This window comes from Panulirus ornatus, chromosome 29, assembly GCF_036320965.1.
Source record: "Panulirus ornatus isolate Po-2019 chromosome 29, ASM3632096v1, whole genome shotgun sequence".
Classification (NCBI taxonomy): domain Eukaryota; kingdom Metazoa; phylum Arthropoda; class Malacostraca; order Decapoda; family Palinuridae; genus Panulirus; species Panulirus ornatus.
This window is the reverse complement of record NC_092252.1, coordinates 23,271,065-23,292,929: the sequence shown is the minus strand read 5'-3', so window position 1 is coordinate 23,292,929 and position 21,865 is coordinate 23,271,065. Positions and strand designations below refer to the sequence as shown.

Genomic DNA, 21,865 nt, shown 5'->3' with positions numbered 1-21,865 from the left:
AAGCTGGACTTCTGACTGAATAACAAGCATGTGGGCTTCACCAATTTGATATAAATCCTATAATCTTTATTATGTATCATTTCATGAGTATAATACCCTTGCTAGCCAGTTCTGTATTGTGCTAACACGATATACTGCTGAATCAAAGTTATATCTGGCAAGCAACCTGCTTCTAACTTATGAAGAAAGTCAGTCTACAAGCATCAAACAATATAAAAATTATAAACCTATTAGAAGTAACATTACTATCATTTATTCCAATCTTATTCCACTGGTAAATGTGTTTGAGACCAACAGTAACCCCATTCATTAAAGCTGCTTCATACCATTCCTTTCATTCTATTTCTATACACAGACTTACTCACCTCAACAGCCCAAGCACACATTCATTACAACTTAAAAGAGAATAACAGGGCAATAAGAAGAAACGTACAAGGAGATAATGTTATGGTAAGGTTAGGAAATATATATACAAAAAAATTTCATCAATAAGCTTTGGCATTTAATTAAAGTTAAATTAAACCTGGGATGTGCTAGCAACCTGAAATAACATCCCTCCATATCCAGCTTGAAGAAGCTTTTAAATATTACAAAGATACAAACAGCTGCAGCAGGACAATACCCAAGGTGCAAAAAAATATCCAAGCTTAGTTACATTAGGTAGTTCTTTATATTAATCATCTTACCAAGACCTTTTGTTGACCACTGACCAAATTAGTTCATACACTGTATGCCTTCAGGTCTTCTTGGCAATAAATGACCAGATAGAAACCAGAGATCAACAGATTAGTATTCAACTACATTTGAGTAACTCCATATGAGTGCTATTCATTTGAGATACAAATCAATCCCCTTACCAGAGGCAAAATTTGTTTGGATCAATAATATTGAGACAATAATTCTGAAAAATTACAATAATTCAAACTATATAACATTTATATAATCAAATCTGTTAATAATAAATGAACCTGAATTAGAGAGTTCCTCCCACAATAAGCTTTATAGATAAGATTAGATAATGAAAACAAAATTTGTCACACCCACCGTCATATGAGACTGGACTCATCCATCTCATAACTATAGAAAAGTAAGAATACAGATGATTTTTACATTTCAGTCCATACCAAAAAGAGAACAAAGAAAATATAGAAGAAAAATATACATTGTAGTAGGAAAAGCATCTGGGTAGTCACTGCCAGAAACAGTGCCATAAGACTCCTGAGTAAAAGAAGTGTTCAACTGACATCAATAATCTTTTATTTAATTCACATGAATCTTTCTCAATGATGTTCCACTTAAAGCTTAAAAATATCTTTCTGAGTAATCAGCTTTAGATATATAAACAAGATCACAAACATTAGAGCCAAAGAATAACAGCTTGGAAGCAAATGGTTATAAAACTAACAAATAAATAAGAAAATATGATACAGGACACAACACACAGCCCACCAGTTCCCCCCTACCCCCCTTCATGGGTCATCACACTTCCTCCTAGTGGATGTTAGACCCTTCCTGCACAGCCTAGGTGATGCAATGCCAGTAACATCTGGCTCACAGTTGCTATGCTAGGTTCACTGATACACCAGAATTTGACCACTAGTGATAAACGGACGCTAAGTTCCTGGGGATGTGACAAGCTCCGAGGCACACTGCTTCAATATAGGTCACAGCATAACTAAGCAGAAATTGCTTTAGAAGTCTTTCAAAAGTTCAACACTTTAGCTGCTAATTAGATGTATACTTTTAGGATGGTACCTTTGAAAGGTAAGAAAAAATGGCATTTTATATCATATGGGAATGAAAAAGCTACCCCATATTGTACCTCAAATATGGGGACTCACATCTGAGACCTGGACATATCTGGCAGGTAACAACCAGACAGGCATCTAATTGCCTCATGTCTTGGATGCCACTTGATGCACTGCTTTCTGGCCACTACAGTACAATGACAGTCAGGCTGGGGCACCAAAACATCTTTCCTTAGCACAGCCAATAATGGTACTTGATGGGAGTCAACATTCTGAAGAGTTGTTTGTTTCTGCTGCATTTGCTGGATTTGGTTTCTTTGATCGTGTTAACCTGTCTAATTCGGCAGCAGCATCAGATCGCATTGCAGCTTTATCTGTAACACACAAAATAAAGATGAAAAATAAAATGTCAGAAATTAAATGATTCCTTAATTCATCACTTATTAACTAAAATGTTTCACATGAACACAACGTTCAATTCACTCTGTCATAAACACTACATGTGGAGAAATCATGGTTTCCAGTAATTCACTGAGAGTACATAATGATTTTAGTTCAGAAGGACACCTATGGTATACTAGTTTCTTTTTCTCTTTGGGTCTGGAGTGTGGAAATTCAGCTAGCCTATGTATCCAGCAGAAGCATTAATGAAGGTAAAATAAAGTTTCTCTATCAGGCCTTCTGTCTACCACCTTCAGTTTTTTTCTGAACTTCATAGCAACCCAAGTCTACACTATCTTTCAAGCCCTCAGTCCAGATTTATTTGGATGTGAAATGTTATGGAGCAAAATCTGAAACATATCATAACTGGATCCTCCACTGAACTGAGTTGGCAATATAATCACAATAAATGACAGTCAATTTTGATGAATATAAATGGCTATGGAAAAAAAGGAACAAAGTAAATTCCTTGATTCCATGCAATCCTCCATCTGAAAGCCAAGAGATTATGGAACACTCACTCATACAGGCTGGAATATATAAAATATGTCTGATTGCTTTCTGCTGTTATATGATACATTCTAATGACCAAAAGTTACGCCTATTTCACAGAACAATATTCTAAACTGTTCATTATGTGCAACTATGTAAAAACTACTCTGATACTGAAAGATATTCCTCAAGTGTGCCAGATAATTCTAGCAAAGCCTCAGTGATAGCCACTTTCTAAACTATAGCTTTCCATAGTTCGTGTGGAGACCAGCCATTTGAGAAATGGCTGTTTTGATATCTCCGCCTTCACTTCAGCAGTTAAGCTATGGAATTCTCTTCGTTCTATCATATTTTCCTCTTAAAATGACCTTTCTTCTTTTAACTATCAGGTCTAAATACACCTGGAGAGCCCTGATTAACTTTATTTTCTTTTTTTCATGCGAGATGGTCAATATGAAAGAAAACAGGTCTGTATATATCCCTGTATATGTACTTTACTGCATTGCTATGGCTGGTGTTAAGGCCCAGAGGGAAGAGAAATTCTAGGCAGGAAGAGAAATGGAGGAAGAAGGCATGGAATGGTGTAAGCAAGGGAAGCATGTAAGGACAAGGATAAGTGGAGACTCTCTTGCCATGACTATCCCTTTGATGGAAGTTCATGGAGGGAACAGGCAGATATTAAGATAGATAGAACCAGTCATGGAGGGTACAGGCAGATATTTAGATAGAAAGAGTGTCAGCAACAGCCAAAGATACTAAAAAAGAAATGCCATGTAAGAGGAAACTGACCTTCTGGTAACTTTAAACTTAACACACCACAGATGATCGTTTCAAAATGTTTGAGTATAATGGCAAAAAATCTTAGTATTCATCTATCTATCTATTCATATCTTTGATACTTGTTTCCACCAAGAACTCCCTCAAAGGGGTGGCCATGGCAAGTCTCCATAACAGGCCACTGGCATAGGAGGAAGGCAACTCCAGTGCAGTGTTTGCAGAGGCTCCTATCTAATGTTTCTACCAAATATTTCTTACCTAAAGTTCCAACACATTATATCTACCTAATGCTCCCACCTATGTTCCTACATAATACCATTTTGCCAAAAGGCAAGGTAATGCATAAAGCTCTAACAGGAAAAATTTAGTTATGAAGAATGAGTGGTGAGAGTCAAATGTTATCAAGAGTTCTTTGTGACAAGGAGAGAATGCATGTTCTTTTTGACAGACTGCCAGCAGTCCATGTGTGTGTGAGGCAAAAAGGACAGCTACCTGGGTCAGAAGAGTGTAACTTGACTACCAATGAAATGCTGGCTCACCACACAGCCAGGTAGTAGTTGTATTTATGCCAACTAACAAGCTTGAGTGAATTTGTTCAAAATAGTGAAGGCAGGTTAAAACATGAGGAAACTTCCCTCACACCCAAGATTCATAACATAATACACCATACTACTAAAGAGAAAAGAAATCTTTGCCACACAGTATGTCGCATCCATACGAGTGGGAGTATTATGCCTTTGATCATGCCCATTTTTGCATTCTACAATAGGTTATCTAGGATGGCAAAAATGGGTATTTACTGATCATATTTCTTCTCTCACTTCAGACCTGTGCAGCATTGTGGAGCAGGAAATCTAAAATTGCTAAAATATCATTTCTCCATATATTTCTTCCCAAGAATCATTTGTCTTCCATCGCTCAATTTCAAAACAACACAATCTAACCCTGGACATAAGCATATCCTCCACTCTGTCCAGAAAACGACACATAATCAACAACACAAAGTCTGCTTCGTAAAAGCAGAGCATTGTTTAAGTGCCGCAATTGTTTTTCTTGTGAGCAGCAGTGTTACATCTACTGGGGTTTTATTCACACAAGGATAGAATACTACTCAGACATCTGGGGTGGCTCATTCTCCACCTCCCTATCATCTGAGTGGAATGAAAAGCCATCTATTTCACCTTTCTTCAACCTTTCCTTTCTGTACACTGAAATGCTGTTGATCTCTCTATTCTATGAGTATTATCATGGCCACTGTTCTTGTGAGCTATCTTCATGTGTCCCTACCCCCCTAAGGTTTGGACCCACAGGAAGTGTCTAGCTGCCACTTCCCAGAGCTTGAGTGGAGACTGGCCATTCAAGGTTTCACTGTTATGATGCCTCCTTCTTCCTGAGAACTGCTGAACAGCAGAATTATCTTCCTTCTTTTGTCTTTTCCTCTTCATAAAACTTTTCTTCCATTCAGACTCAAGCTGACACACACTTGCAGAGCCCTGATAAATTTCTACTTCTTCATAACTTTTTTCTTTCTCTTGAGACGACCTTGATTGAGGCATGTTATATGTCTGTGTCATGTCAGTCACTACAGAAAAATCTTATAAGTCAGTGTCCCACAAGTCATGAGCTAAATCTCACACAATCAACAAAACTCCACTCAGTAAAGATATCATCATCCCCGAGCTGTCAGCAGAAGAGCACCTCAATATTCTTTGAACACAAAAGTCAACTGGAAGATTACATGAAGGGCTTTTCAAAAGAAGGGAAAGAAGGAAACCTAACTAGGAAAATGCTCAAAGAAAGACTTTTGCATACTACTTCAACATTTACATTCCTCCCTAAGGTCAATTTATTCCACAAGCCATGAGAATATAAGAACATGAAGGAGGACATTTAGAGAAAAATGTCATCACACCAAGAAAGGCAAGAACACAACCTTAAGTCTTATCTTCACACTTTTGCCCTCATGCTGGAAATTCCAAGGTCACATCAGATCCAACATTCACACCAAGCTTAAAGTACAAATTACAGACATGCATAGGACAAAGAAGAAACCCCCCCCTAATAATCCCCTCTATGGGACAATTCATGGGAAAGCCAGTGGAGGCTACCTTTCCAAATTCATGGCTACTTACAACAAGCACAATAAGTTCACAAAAATGAGTACCTTTGGACTCTGCAGAGGCATTCCTTGCTGAGAGATGGGTATTCCTGGATACTAGAATATGTTCCTCTCAGAATCTCCAGTGATCAACATGATTCATTTCATATTCACTGAACATAATAAAAAGTTCTTCCCAAGCTTTATCAAGGGTAGCATGATGATTCATAAGGCTGTTGAAGACAGACAATAACAATATACCTTAAATACATAGATGGAAGTATACTTAAAAAGTAAATCGAGAGTTCCCAATGGGCACTTGAGTACAAATATCAAAGGGAGTTCCCATAAGGCAATTGTATACAATCACTAGCCTTGATAATTCATGACAATGCTAGAAAGAACTCTAAAGCACATAACTTCTAAACCCAGAAGAACCTTTACAGGTTAATAGCCAATTAATATGGCTTTTAGTATATAAAAAAAATCAAGGGCTCCTCACAGTTGGGGCTATGAAAAGTCTGAGAACTCATATCTATAACTTCTTTAGTCCAAACCTTCTACATAGGCTCCTGAACCAAGATTGCTGGAAACTTAAACTTGAGACATTAGCTGAGGAGAATTAAAAAACTGAAGAGACTTCTAAAATTCAAACTATGTCACCTATTTTGGACTAAATCTAATTAGGTGGGAAAAATGAGATACACTGGTTAAAAGTTCCAGTTCACTATCAAGACATTTGGGAGACTGCCCAATGTAGAACCTGAGAAACACAGTTTAGCAACACAGCATTTGCCTTATAGGGAAAAAAAAACACTAAAATGGTCAGCATCCATTAGGAGTCCCCTTTGCATGCCTTTGTTAAAAATACATCATCATGGAATCATCATATTTTTTTTTTTTTGAGGGAAGTAAACAAAATGATCTTATTCATTAGGCCCTACATTATCTATGAAGAACATAATCCCATACCAAGCAATCAGGTTATTCTAGGACACAAGGTATTACAGAACCTGCAGTTCCCTCTGCTGACATAGATGGAATTTTGTTCTTCTGATCAAAGGTTTGTACTTACGTGACCTTCCTCAGGATGTAAGCCTATTCTTCTGCTTCAGACAACACTAAAAACCATCAAGGATATGGAGAGAATTATCCAAATTAAACAACCCTGGCAGAAATTCCAACTGTGCCAGAGTATAGGACAGCAAAGAATTCTTAGAGTATAATTCAATAAGAACGAAAAAAAGTCATCCTGGCTAACAGTTTTGCAATGACCTTCCAGAGACTAATCAATGTTGAAATCCCTCCTGGAAACCATCCTTTACAATGACAGTGATCCTCATGTAATATTGTTCTTCTGTATTTTCCTCAACTGACAGTTTTTCCATATTTTTCTTTTCATATGTTGTATTTAGTGTTACTCACACTACCCTTCTTGATTTTGTTAGTATTTTCCTTTTAGTGTTTTCCCTTACTTTTATGTGCTATGTGCTATTTTTTCAAAGTGTTTTTATGTAATGTTTGCATTTTCCATATTTCCTAATTTTGTAACTTTCTTTTTCTTTTCTCTGTAGATTCCTGATGATGCCTCTGTGTAGACGAGTTTTAATGTAACAAATGAAGAACTACGGACAACTGGTGTTTGAGCACCAACCTATTGGTACAATAATACTGAGAAAATCAGAGAACATTATGATCATTTTATTATTTTACTTAGCCGCCATCTCCCATGTTAGTGCAAGGAAACACAAGGAATGGCTCAACCCACCCACATACAAGTATATACATAAAAGCCCACACACACACATATACATGCACATACTTAAAATGTACACAGACATATACATATAGACACATGTACATATCCATACTTCCTGCCTTTATCTATTCCCATTGCCACCCTGCCACACATGAAACAGCACCCCCCCCCCCCCCCCCCCCCCCCCCCAAGCAAGGAAGTGCCAGGAAAGGAAAAATGGCAACATTCGTTCACACTCAGTCTCTAGCTATCATGTGTAATGCACCGAAACCACAGCTCCCTTTCCATATCGAGGCCCCAGAGACCTTTCCAAGGTTTACCCCCAACGGTTCGTATGCCCTGGTTCAATCCATTGACAGTACATCAACCTTAGTATACCACATCATTCCAATTCATTCAATTCCTTCCATGCCTTTCACTCTCCTGAGTTCAGGCCCTGATAGCTAAAAATCTTATTCACTCCATCCTTCCACCTACAATTTCGTCTCCCACTTCTCCTCCTTCCCTCCACCTCTGACACACATATCCTCTTTGTCAATTTTTCCTCACTCATTCTTTGCATGTGTCCAAACTATTTCAACACACCCTCTTCTGCTCTCTTAACCACACTCTTTTCATTACCACACATCTCTCTTACCCTTTCATTACTTACTCGATCAAACCACCTCACACCAAATGTTGCCCTCAAACATCTAATTTCCAACATGTCCACCCTCCTCCACACAACCCTATCTATAGCCCATGCCTCACAACCATACAACATTGTTGGAACAACTATTCCTTCAAACATATCCAATTCTTACTCTCCGAGATAACGTTCTTGGCTTCCACACATTCTTCAACACTTACAGAACCTTCACCCCCTCCCCCACCCTGTGACTCACTTCCACTTCCTCCAGTTTTTCTCCATTCAAACTTACCTCCCTATTAATTTGTCCTTCAACCCTACTGAACCTAATAACCTTGCTCTTATTCACACTAGTCTCAACTTTCTTCTTTCACATACTTTACAAAACTCAGTCACCAACTTTTGCAGTTTCTCACCTGAATCAGCCACCAGCTCTGTATCATCAGCGAACAACAAATGGCTCACTTCCCAAGCTCTAACATCCACAACTGACTGTATACTTGCCCCCCCCCTCTCTCTTATATATATATATATATATATATATATATATATATATATATATATATATATATATATATATATTTTGCTTTGTCGCTGTCTCCCGCGTTTGCGAGGTAGCGCAAGGAAACAGACGAAAGAAATGGCCCAACCCACCCCCATACACATGTATATACATACACGTCCACACACGCAAATATACATACCTATACATCTCAATGTACACATATATATACACACACAGACACATACACATACATATATACCCATGCACACAATTCACACTGTCTGCCTTTATTCATTCCCATTGCCACCTCGCCACATATGGAATACCATCCCCCTCCCCCCTCATGTGTGCGAGGTAGCGCTAGGAAAAGACAACAAAGGCCCCATTCGTTCACACTCAGTCTCTAGCTGTCATGCAATGTTGGAGTAAAGAGGGTGGCGAGAGTAAGTGAGCTTGAGAAGGAGACCTGTGTGAGGAAGTACCAGGAGAGACTGAGTACAGAATGGGATGTATTTAGGGAATCAGTGATGGATTGCGCAAAAGATACTTGTGGCATGAGAAGAGTGGGAGGTGGGTTGATTAGAAAGGGTAGTGAGTGGTGGGATGAAGAAGTAAGAGTATTAGTGAAAGAGAAGAGAGAGGCATTTGGACGATTTTTGCAGGGAAAAAATGCAATTGAGTGGGAGATGTATAAAAGAAAGAGACAGGAGGTCAAGAGAAAGGTGCAAGAGGTGAAAAAAAGGGCAAATGAGAGTTGGGGTGAGAGAGTATCATTAAATTTTAGGGAGAATAAAAAGATGTTCTGGAAGGAGGTAAATAAAGTGCGTAAGACAAGGGAGCAAATGGGAACTTCAGTGAAGGGCGCAAATGGGGAGGTGATAACAAGTAGTGGTGATGTGAGAAGGAGATGGAGTGAGTATTTTGAAGGTTTGTTGAATGTGTTTGATGATAGAGTGGCAGATATAGGGTGTTTTGGTCGAGGTGGTGTGCAAAGTGAAAGGGTTAGGGAAAATGATTTGGTAAACAGAGAAGAGGTAGTGAAAGCTTTGTGGAAGATGAAAGCCGGCAAGGCAGCAGGTTTGGATGGTATTGCAGTGGAATTTCTTAAAAAAGGGGGTGACTGTATTGTTGACTGGTTGGTAAGGTTATTTAATGTATGTATGACTCATGGTGAGGTGCCTGAGGATTGGCGGAATGCGTGCATAGTGCCATTGTACAAAGGCAAAGGGGATAAGAGTGAGTGCTCAAATTACAGAGGTATAAGTTTGTTGAGTATTCCTGGTAAATTATATGGGAGAATATTGATTGAGAGGGTGAAGGCATGTACAGAGCATCAGATTGGGGAAGAGCAGTGTGGTTTCAGAAGTGGTAGAGGATGTGTGGATCAGGTGTTTGCTTTGAAGAATGTATGTGAGAAATACTTAGAAAAGCAAATGGATTTGTATGTAGCATTTATGGATCTGGAGAAGGCATATGATAGAGTTGATAGAGATGCTCTGTGGAAGGTATTAAGAATATATGGTGTGGGAGGCAAGTTGTTAGAAGCAGTGAAAAGTTTTTATCGAGGATGTAAGGCATGTGTACGTGTAGGAAGAGAGGAAAGTGATTGGTTCTCAGTGAATGTAGGTTTGCGGCAAGGGTGTGTGATGTCTCCATGGTTGTTTAATTTGTTTATGGATGGGGTTGTTAGGGAGGTAAATGCAAGAGTTTTGGAAAGAGGGGCAAGTATGAAGTCTGTTGGGGATGAGAGAGCTTGGGAAGTGAGTCAGTTGTTGTTCGCTGATGATACAGCGCTGGTGGCTGATTCATGTGAGAAACTGCAGAAGCTGGTGACTGAGTTTGGTAAAGTGTGTGAAAGAAGAAAGTTAAGAGTAAATGTGAATAAGAGCAAGGTTATTAGGTACAGTAGGGTTGAGGGTCAAGTCAATTGGGAGGTGAGTTTGAATGGAGAAAAACTGGAGGAAGTGAAGTGTTTTAGATATCTGGGAGTGGATCTGGCAGCGGATGGAACCATGGAAGCGGAAGTGGATCATAGGGTGGGGGAGGGGGCGAAAATTCTGGGGGCCTTGAAGAATGTGTGGAAGTCGAGAACATTATCTCGGAAAGCAAAAATGGGTATGTTTGAAGGAATAGTGGTTCCAACAATGTTGTATGGTTGCGAGGCGTGGGCTATGGATAGAGTTGTGCGCAGGAGGATGGATGTGCTGGAAATGAGATGTTTGAGGACAATGTGTGGTGTGAGGTGGTTTGATCGAGTGAGTAACGTAAGGGTAAGAGAGATGTGTGGAAATAAAAAGAGCGTGGTTGAGAGAGCAGAAGAGGGTGTTTTGAAGTGGTTTGGGCACATGGAGAGGATGAGTGAGGAAAGATTGACCAAGAGGATATATGTGTCGGAGGTGGAGGGAGCAAGGAGAAGAGGGAGACCAAATTGGAGGTGGAAAGATGGAGTGAAAAAGATTTTGTGTGATCGGGGCCTGAACATGCAGGAGGGTGAAAGGAGGGCAAGGAATAGAGGGAATTGGAGCGATGTGGTATACCGGGGTTGACGTGCTGTCAGTGGATTGAATCAAGGCATGTGAAGCGTCTGGGGTAAACCATGGAAAGCTGTGTAGGTATGTATATTTTGCGTGTGTGGACGTATGTATATACATGTGTATGGGGGGGGGTTGGGCCATTTCTTTCGTCTGTTTCCTTGCGCTACCTCGCAAACGCGGGAGACAGCGACAAAGTAAAAAAAAAAAAAAAAAAATATATATATATATATATATATATGGAGAAAAACTGGAGGAAGTGAAGTGTTTTAGATATCTGGGAGTGGATCTGGCAGCGGATGGAACCATGGAAGCGGAAGTGGATCATAGGGTGGGGGAGGGGGCGAAAATTCTGGGGGCCCTGAAGAATGTGTGGAAGTCGAGAACATTATCTCGGAAAGCAAAAATGGGTATGTTTGAAGGAATAGTGGTTCCAACAATGTTGTATGGTTGCGAGGCGTGGGCTATGGATAGAGTTGTGCGCAGGAGGATGGATGTGCTGGAAATGAGATGTTTGAGGACAATGTGTGGTGTGAGGTGGTTTGATCGAGTGAGCAACGTAAGGGTAAGAGAGATGTGTGGAAATAAAAAGAGCGTGGTTGAGAGAGCAGAAGAGGGTGTTTTGAAGTGGTTTGGGCACATGGAGAGAATGAGTGAGGAAAGATTGACCAAGAGGATATATGTGTCGGAGGTGGAGGGAACGAGGAGAAGAGGGAGACCAAATTAGAGGTGGAAAGATGGAGTGAAAAAGATTTTGTGTGATCGGGGCCTGAACATGCAGGAGGGTGAAAGGAGGGCAAGGAATAGAGTGAATTGGAGCGATGTGGTATACCGGGGTTGACGTGCTGTCAGTGGATTGAATCAAGGCATGTGAAGCGTCTGGGGTAAACCATGGAAAGCTGTGTAGGTATGTATATTTGCGTGTGTGGACGTATGTATATACATGTGTATGGGGGGGGGTTGGGCCATTTCTTTCGTCTGTTTCCTTGCGCTACCTCGCAAACGCGGGAGACAGCGACAAAGTATAAAAAAAAAAAAAAAAAAAAAAATATATATATATATATATATATATATATATATTCTTTTTCTTTTTTACTATTCGCCATTTCCCGCATTAGCGAGGTAGCGTTAAGAACAGAGGAGTGGGCCTTTGAGAGAATATCCTCACGTGGCCCCTTCTCTGTTCCTTCTTTTGGAAAATTAAAAAAAAATGAGAGGGGAGGATTTCCAGCCCCCCCGCTGGAAAGGATCTCAATTTTCTGCCTGATCAAGTATATTCCTATGTGTCCACAAGGAAATGAAACACAATAAGTTCGCAAGTGCACTTTCGTGTAATAATCACATCATCAGGGGAGATACAAGAAAGAAATATAAGTCAGTTGATATACAACGAAGAGACATAGCGAGGACGCCATTAGGTAAACAGGTTGCGTCCTAGCTACATCTCTTCGTTGTATATCAACTGACATGTGTTTCTTTCTTGTATCTCCCCTGATGATATGGTTATTACACAAAAGTGCACCTGGGAACTTATCGTGCTTCAATTCCTCGTGGACTCATAGAGAGCTTCAGAAAGAGACTTGTGGGAGGAAGTACCAGGAGAGACTGAGTACAGAATGGAAAAAGTTGAGAACATAGGAAGTGAGGGGAGTGGGGGAGGAATGGGATGTATTTAAGGAGGCAGTGATGGCTTGTGCAAAAGATGCTTGTGGCATGAGAAGCATGGGAGGTGGGCGGATTACAAAGGGTAATGAGTGGTGGGATGAAGAAGTAAGATTATTAGTGAAAGAGAAGGGAGAGGCATTTCGACAATTTTTGCAGAGAAAAAAATGCAAATGACTGGGAGATGTATAAAAGAAAGAGACAGGAGGTCAAGAAAAAGGTGCAAGAGGTGAAAAAGAGGGCAAATGAGAGTTGGGACGAGAGAGTATCATTAAATTTTAGGGAGAATAAAAAGATGTTTTGGAAGGAGGTAAATTTAGTGTGTAAGACAAGGGAACAAGTGGGAACATCAGTGCAGGGGGCTAATGGGGAGGTGATAACAAGTAATGGTGATGTGAGAAGGAGATGGAGTGAGTATTTTGAAGGTTTATTGAACGTGTCTGATGATAGAATGGCAGATATAGGGTGTTTTGGTCGAGGTGGTGTGCAAAGTGAGAGGGTTAGGGAGAATGATTTGGGAAACAGAGAGGAGGTAGTAAAAGCTTTGTGGAACATGAAAGCTGGCAAGGCAGTGGGTTTGGATGGTATTGCAGTGGAGTTTATTAAAAAGGGGGTGACTGTATTGTTGACTGGTTGGTAAGGTAATTTAATGTATGTATGACTCATGATGCATGAGGACTGGTGGAATGCTTGCATAGTGCCATTGTACAGAGGCAGAGAGGATAAGAGTGAGTGCTCAAATTTGAGAGGTTTATTGAGTATTCCTGGGAAATTAAATGGGAGGATATTGATTGAGAGGGTGAAGGCATGTACAGAGCATCAGATTGGGGAAGAGCAATGTGGTTTCAGAAGTGGTAGAGGATGTGTGGATCAGGTATTTGCTTTGAAGAATGTATGCGAGAAATACTCAGAAAAGCAAATGGATTTGTATGTAGCACTTATGGATCTCGAGAAGTCATATGATAGAGTTGATAGAGATGCTCTGTGGAATGTATTAAGAATATATGGTGTGGGAGGTAAGGTTTTAGAAGCAGTGAAAAGTTTTTATCGAGGATGTAAGGCATGTGTACGTGAAGGAAGAGAGAAAAGTGAGTGGTTCTCAGTGAACGTTGGTTTGCGGCAGGGGTGCGTGATGTCTCCATGGTTGTTTAACTTGTTTATGGATGGGGTTGTTAGGGAGGTGAAGGCAAGAGTTTTGGAAAAAGGGGCAAATGTGCAGCAGTCTGTTGTGGATGAGAGAGCTTGAGAAGTGAGTCAGGTGTTGTTTGCTGATGATACAGCGTTGGTGGCTGATTCGTGTGAGAAACTGCAGAAGCTGGTGACTGAGTTTGGTAAAGTGTGTGAAATAAGACAGCTGAGAGTAAATGTGAATAAGAGCAAGGATATGAGGTACAGTAGGGTTGAGGGACAAGTCAATTGGGAGGTAAGTTTGAATGGAGAAAAACTGGATGAAGTGTTTTAGATATCTGGGAGTGGATTTGGCAGCGGACAGAACGATGGAAGCGGAAGTGAATCATAGGGGGGGGGGGGGGGGGGGGGTGAAAGTTCTGGGAGCATTGAAGAATGTGTGGAAGTTGAGGACATTATCTTAGAAAGCAGAAATGAGTATGTTTGAAGGAATAGTGGTTCCTCATGCACATGAGGGGGGGAGGGGGTTGTTATTGCATGTGTGGCGGGGTGGCGATGGGAGTGAATAAAGGCAGACAGTATGAATTATGTACATGTGTATATATGCATGTGACTGTGTGTGTATATATATCTATACGTTGAGATGTGTAGGTATATATATTTATGTGTGTGGATGTGTGTGTATATACATGTGTATGTGGGCGGGTTGGGCCATTCTTTCATCTGTTTCCTTACGCTACCTCACTAATGTGGGAGACGGCAACAAAGCAAAACATATAATAAATGAATAAATAAATAATATAATGTGGCAGTTGAGGGAATAATTGGTGTACATGGGGTGTTCAGTGTTGTAAATAGAAATGGAGAAGAGCTTTAAGATTTACGTGCTGAAAAAGGACTGGTCATTGGGAATACCTGGTTTAAAAAGAGATATATACATAAGTATACGTATGTAAGTAGGAGAGATGGCCAGAGAGCATTATTGGATTACGTATTAATTGATAGGCGCGCAAAAGAGAGACTTTTGATGTTACTGTGCTGGCGTGGGCTATAGATAGAGTTGTGCGGAGGAGGGTGGATGTGTTGGAAATGAGATGTTTGAGGACAATTTGTGGTGTGAGGTGGTTTGATCGAATAGGTAATGAAAGGGTTAGACAGATGTATGGTAATAAAAAGAGTGTCATTGAGAGAGCAGAAGAGGGTGTTTTGAAATGGTTTGGCCACATGGATAGAATGAGTGAAGAACAATTGACAAAGAGGATATATGTGTCAGAGGTGGAGGGAACGAGGAAAAGTGGGAGACCAAATTGGAGGTGGAAAGACGGAGTAAGAATGATTTTGAGCAATCGGGGCCTGAACATGCAGGAGGGTGAAAGGCGTGCAAGGAATAGAGTGAATTGGAACGATGTGGTATATCAGGGTCGACATGCTGTCAATGGATTGAACCAAGGCAACTGGAGCATCTGGGGTAAACCATGGATAGTCTTGTGGGGCCTGGATGTGGAAAGGGAGCAGTGGTTTCGGTGCATTATAAATGACAGCTAGAGACTGAGTGTGAACGAATATGGCCTTTGTTGTCCAGGTATTCCCAATCACCAGTCCTTTTTCAGCACATAAATCTACAAGCTCTTCACCATTTCCATTTACAACACTGAACACCCCATGTACAACAATTATTCCCTCAACTGCCACATTACTCACCTTTGCATTCAAATCATCCATCACTATAACCCGTTCTCATGCATCAAAACTACTAACACACTCACTCAGCTGATCCCAAAACACTTGCCTCTCATGATCTTTCTTCTCATGCCCAGGTGCATATGCACCAATAATCACCCATTTCTCTCCATTAACTTTCAATTTTACACATATCAATCTAGAGTTTACTTTCTTCCACTCTATCACATACGCCCACCACTCCTGTTTCAAGAGTAGTTCTACTCCTTCCCTTGCGCTTGTCCTCTCACTAACCACTGACGTTACTCCCAAGACATTATTTATATATATATATGTGTGTATATGTGCGTATGTATGTGTGTGTGTGTATATATATATATATATATATATATATATATATATATATATATATATATATATATATATATATATATATATATATAATTTACCAGGAATACTCAACAAACTTATACCTCTGTAATTTGAGCACTCACTCTTATCCCCTTTGCCTTTGTACAATGGCACTATGCACGCATTCCGCCAATCCTCAGGCACCTCACCATGAGTCATACATACATTAAATAACCTTACCAACCAGTCAACAATACAGTCACCCCCTTTTTTAATAATTTCCACTGCAATACCATCCAAACCTGCTGCCTTGCCGGCTTTCATCTTCCGCAAAGCTTTTACTACCTCTTCTCTGTTTACCAAATCATTTTCCCTAACCCTCTCACTTTGCACACCACCTCGACCCAAACACCCTATATCTGCTACTCTGTCATCAGACACATTCAACAAACCTTCAAAATACTCATTCCATCTCCTTCTCACATCACCACTACTTGTTATCACCTCCCCATTTACGCCCTTCACTGAAGTTCCCATTTGCTCCCTTGTCTTACGCACCCTATTTACCTCCTTCCAGAACATCTTTTTATTCTCCCTAAAATTTACTGATAGTCTCTCACCCCAACTCTCATTTGCCCTTTTTTTCACCTCTTGCACCTTTCTCTTGACCTCCTGTCTCTTTCTTTTATACTTCTCCCACTCAATTGCATTTTTTCCCTGCAAAAATCGTCCAAATGCCTCTCTCTTCTCTTTCACTAATACTCTTACTTCTTCATCCCACCACTCACTACCCTTTCTAAACAGCCCACCTCCCACTCTTCTCATGCCACAAGCATCTTTTGCGCAATCCATCACTGATTCCCTAAATACATCCCATTCCTCCCCCACTCCCCTTACTTCCATTGTTCTCACCTTTTTCCATTCTGTACACAGTCTCTCCTGATACTTCTTCACACAGGTCTCCTTCCCAAGCTCACTTACTCTCACCACCTTCTTCACCCCAACATTCACATTACAGAGGTATAAGTTTGTTGAGTATTCCTGGTAAATTATATGGGAGGGTATTGATTGAAAGGGTGAAGGCATGTACAGAGCATCAGATTGGGGAAGAGCAGTGTGGTTTCAGAAGTGGTAGAGGATGTGTGGATCAGGTGTTTGCTTTGAAGAATGTATGTGAGAAATACTTAGAAAAGCAAATGGATTTGTATGTAGCATTTATGGATCTGGAGAAGGCATATGATAGAGTTGATAGAGATGCTCTGTGGAAGGTATTAAGAATATATGGTGTGGGAGGCAAGTTGTTAGAAGCAGTGAAAAGTTTTTATCGAGGATGTAAGGCATGTGTACGTGTAGGAAGAGAGAAAAGTGATTGGTTCTCAGTGAATGTAGGTTTGCGGCAGGGGTGTGTGATGTCTCCATGGTTGTTTAATTTGTTTATGGATGGGGTTGTTAGGGAGGTAAATGCAAGAGTCTTGGAAAGAGGGGCAAGTATGAAGTCTGTTGGGGATGAGAGAGCTTGGGAAGTGAGTCAGTTGTTGTTCGCTGATGATACAGCGCTGGTGGCGGATTCATGTGAGAAACTGCAGAAGCTGGTGACGGAGTTTGGTAAAGTGTGTGGAAGAAGAAAGTTAAGAGTAAATGTGAATAAAAGCAAGGTTATTAGGTACAGTAGGGTTGAGGGTCAAGTCAATTGGGAGGTGAGTTTGAATGGTGAAAAACTGGAGGAAGTGAAGTGTTTTAGATATCTGGGAGTGGATCTGTCAGCGGATGGAACCATGGAAGCGGAAGTGGATCATAGGGTGGGGGAGGGGGCGAAAATTTTGGGAGCCTTGAAAAATGTGTGGAAGTCGAGAACATTATCCCGGAAAGCAAAAATGGGTATGTTTGAAGGAATAGTAGTTCCAACAATGTTGTATGGTTGCGAGGCGTGGGCTATGGATAGAGTTGTGCGCAGGAGGATGGATGTGCTGGAAATGAGATGTTTGAGGACAATGTGTGGTGTGAGGTGGTTTGATCGAGTAAGTAACGTAAGGGTAAGAGAGATGTGTGGAAATAAAAAGAGCGTGGTTGAGAGAGCAGAAGAGGGTGTTTTAAAATGGTTTGGGCACATGGAGAGAATGAGTGAGGAAAGATTGACCAAGAGGATATATGTGTCGGAGGTGGAGGGAACGAGGAGAAGAGGGAGACCAAATTGGAGGTGGAAAGATGGAGTGAAAAAGATTTTGTGTGATCGGGGCCTGAACATGCAGGAGGGTGAAAGGAGGGCAAGGAATAGAGTGAATTGGAGCGATGTGGTTTACAGGGGTTGACGTGCTGTCAGTGGATTGAATCAAGGCATGTGAAGCGTCCGGGGTAAACCATGGAAAGCTGTGTAGGTATGTATATTTGTGTGTGTGGACGTGTGTATGTACATGTGTATGGGGGGGGGTTGGGACATTTCTTTCGTCTGTTTCCTTGCGCTACCTCGCAAACGCGGGAGACAGCGACAAAGTATAAAAAAAAAAAAAAAAAAATATATATATATATATATATATATATATATTATTATTATACTTATTATACTTTGTCGCTGTCTCCCGCGTTTGCGAGGTAGCGCAAGGAAACAGACGAAAGAAATGGCCCAACCCCCCCCCCCATACACATGTATATACATACGTCCACACACGCAAATATACATACCTACACAGCTTTCCATAGCAGCTTACCCCAGACGCTTCACATGCCTTGATTCAATCCACTGACAGCACGTCAACCCCGGTATACCACATCGCTCCAATTCACTCTATTCCTTGCCCTCCTTTCACCCTCCTGCATGTTCAGGCCCCGATCACACAAAATCTTTTTCACTCCATCTTTCCACCTCCAATTTGGTCTCCCTCTTCTCCTTGTTCCCTCCACCTCCGACACATATATCCTCTTGGTCAATCTTTCCTCACTCATCCTCTCCATGTGCCCAAACCACTTCAAAACACCCTCTTCTGCTCTCTCAACCACGCTCTTTTTATTTCCACACATCTCTCTTACCCTTACGTTACTCACTCGATCAAACCACCTCACACCACACATTGTCCTCAAACATCTCATTTCCAGCACATCCATCCTCCTGCGCACAACTCTATCCATAGCCCACGCCTCGCAACCATACAACATTGTTGGAACCACTATTCCTTCAAACATACCCATTTTTGCTTTCCAAGATAATGTTCTCGACTTCCACACATTCTTCAAGGCCCCCAGAATTTTCGCCCCCTGCCCCACCCTATGATCCACTTCCGCTTCCATGGTTCCATCCGCTGCCAGATCCACTCCCAGATATCTAAAACACTTCACTTCCTCCAGTTTTTCTCCATTCAAACTCACCTCCCAATTGACTTGACCCTCAACCCTACTGTACTTAATAACCTTGCTCTTATTCACATTTACTCTTAACATTATTCTTCCACACACTTTACCAAACTCAGTCACCAGCTTCTGCAGTTTCTCACATGAATCAGCCACCAGCGCTGTATCATCAGCGAACAACAACTGACTCACTTCCCAAGCTCTCTCATCCCCAACAGACTTCATACTTGCCCCTCTTTCCAAAACTTTTGCATTTACCTCCCTAACAACCCCATCCATAAACAAATTAAACAACCATGGATACATCACACACCCCTGCCGCAAACCTACATTCACTGAGAACCAATCACTTTCCTCTCTTCCTACACGTACACATGCCTTACATCCTCGATAAAAACTTTTCACTGCTTCTAACAACTTTCCTCCCACTCCATATATTCTTAATACCTTCCACAGAGCATCTCTATCAACTCTATCATATGCCTTCTCCAGATCCATAAATGCTACATACAAATCCATATATATATATATATATATATATATATATATATATATATATATATATTATCCCTGGGGAGAGGGGGTGAAAGAATACTTCCCATGCATTCCTCGCGTGTCGTAGAAGGCGACTAGAGGGGACGGGAGCGGGGGGCCAGAAATCCTCCCCTCCTTGTATTTTTTTAACTTTCTAAAATGGGAAACAGAAGAAGGAGTCACGCGGGGAGTGCTCATCCTCCTCGAAGGCTCAGACTGGGGTGTCTAAACGTGTGTGGATGTAACCAAGATGTGAAAAAAGGAGAGACAGGTAGTATGTTTGAGGAAAGGAACCTGGATGTTTTGGCTCTGAGTGAAACGAAGCTCAAGGGTAAAGGGGAAGAGTGGTTTGGGAATGTCTGGGGAGTAAAGTCAGGGGTTAGTGAGAGGACAAGAGCAAGGGAAGGAGTAGGTGCATATGCAACTGGGCATGAGAAGAAAGATTATGAGAGGCTAGTGTTTTGGGAGCAGCTGAATGAGTGTGTTAGTGGTTTTGATGCACGAGACCGGGTTATAGTGATGGGTGATTTGAATGCAAAGGTGAGTAATGTGGCAGTTGAGGGAATAATTGCTATACATGGGGTGTTCAGTGTTGTAAATGGAAATGGTGAAGAGCTTGCAGATTTATGTGCTGAAAAAGGACTGGTGATTGGGAATACCTGGTTAAAAAAGCGAGATATACATAAGTATACATACGTAAGTAGGAGAGATGGCCAGAGAGCGTTATTGGATTACGTGTTAATTGATAGGCGCGCGAAAGAGAGACTTTTGGATGTTAATGTGCTGAGAGGTGCAACTGGAGGGATGTCTGATCATTATCTTGTGGAGGCTAAGGTGAAGATTTGTATGGGTTTTCAGAAAAGAAGAGTGAATGTTGGGGTGAAGAGGGTGGTGAGAGTAAGTGAGCTTGGGAAGGAGACTTGTGTGAGGAAGTACCAGGAGAGACTGAGTACAGAATGGAAAAAGGTGAGAACAATGGAAGTAAGGGGAGTGGGGGAGGAATGGGATATATTTAGGGAATCAGTGATGGATTGCGCAAAAGATGCTTGTGGCATGAGAAGAGTGGGAGGTGGGTTGATTAGAAAGGGTAGTGAGTGGTGGGATGAAGAAGTAAGATTATTAGTGAAAGAGAAGAGAGAGGCATTTGGACGATTTTTGCAGGGAAAAAATATATATATATATATTGAGTGGATGTATAAAAGAAAGAGACAGGAGGTCAAGAGAAAGGTGCAAGAGGTGAAAAAGAGGGCAAATGAGAGTTGGGGTGAGAGAGTACCATTAAATTTTAGGGAGAATAAAAAGATGTTCTGGAAGGAGGTAAACAAAGTGCGTAAGACAAGGGAGCAAATGGGAACTTCAGTGAAGGGCGCAAATGGGGAGGTGATAACAAGTAGTGGTGATGTGAGTATTTTGAAGGTTTGTTGAATGTATTTGATGATAGAGTGGCAGATATAGGGTGTTTTGGTCGAGGTGGTGTGCAAAGTGAGAGGGTTAGGGAAAATGATTTGGTAAACAGAGAAGAGGTAGTAAAAGCTTTGTGGAAGATGAAAGCCGGCAAGGCAACAGGTTTGGATGGTATTGCAGTGGAATTTATTAAAAAAGATGGTGACTGTATTGTTGACTGTTTGGTAAGGTTATTTAATGTATGTATGACTCATGGTGAGGTGCCTGAGGATTGGCAGAATGCTTGCATAGTGCCATTGTACAAAGGCAAAGGGGATAAGAGTGAGTGATCAAATTACAGAGGTATAAGTTTATTGGGTATACCTGGTAAATTATATGGAAGGGTATTGATTGAGAGGGTGAAGGCATGTACAGAGCATCAGATTGGGGAAGAGCAGTGTGGTTTCAGAAGTGGTAGAGGATGTGTGGATCAGGTGTTTGCTTTGAGGAATGTATGTGAGAAATACTTAGAAAAGCAAATGGATTTGTATGTAGCATTTATGGATCTGGAGAAGGTATATGATAGAGTTGATAGAGATGCTCTGTGGAAGGTATTAAGAATATATGGTGTGGGAGGCAAGTTGTTAGAAGCAGTGAAAAGTTTTTATCGAGGATGTAAGGCATGTGTACGTGTAGGAAGAGAGGAAAGTGACTGGTTCTCAGTGAATGTAGGTTTGCGGCAGGGGTGTGTGATGTCTCCATAATTGTTTAATTTGTTTATGGATGGGGTTGTTAGGGAGGTGAAT

The 21,865-nt window shown here is 41.1% G+C and overlaps 1 protein-coding gene across 4 annotated transcripts in view; it reads right to left on the bottom strand.

Annotated features, from left to right (window-relative positions):
• Positions 1–480: 480 nt before the first annotated feature.
• LOC139758189 (cytoplasmic dynein 1 light intermediate chain 2-like) overlaps positions 481–21,865 on the bottom strand; it is a 391,163-nt gene continuing 369,778 nt past the window's right edge. For all 4 annotated transcript variants that reach the window (XR_011714787.1, XR_011714788.1, XM_071679406.1 and 1 more), the window contains one exon: positions 481–2,122. Coding sequence is in view for 1 of the 4 variants with exons in the window: in XM_071679405.1 (XP_071535506.1) it covers positions 2,013–2,122 (110 nt within the window). In the remaining 3 variants the exon portion in view is untranslated. The remainder of the gene's footprint in view (positions 2,123–21,865) is intronic.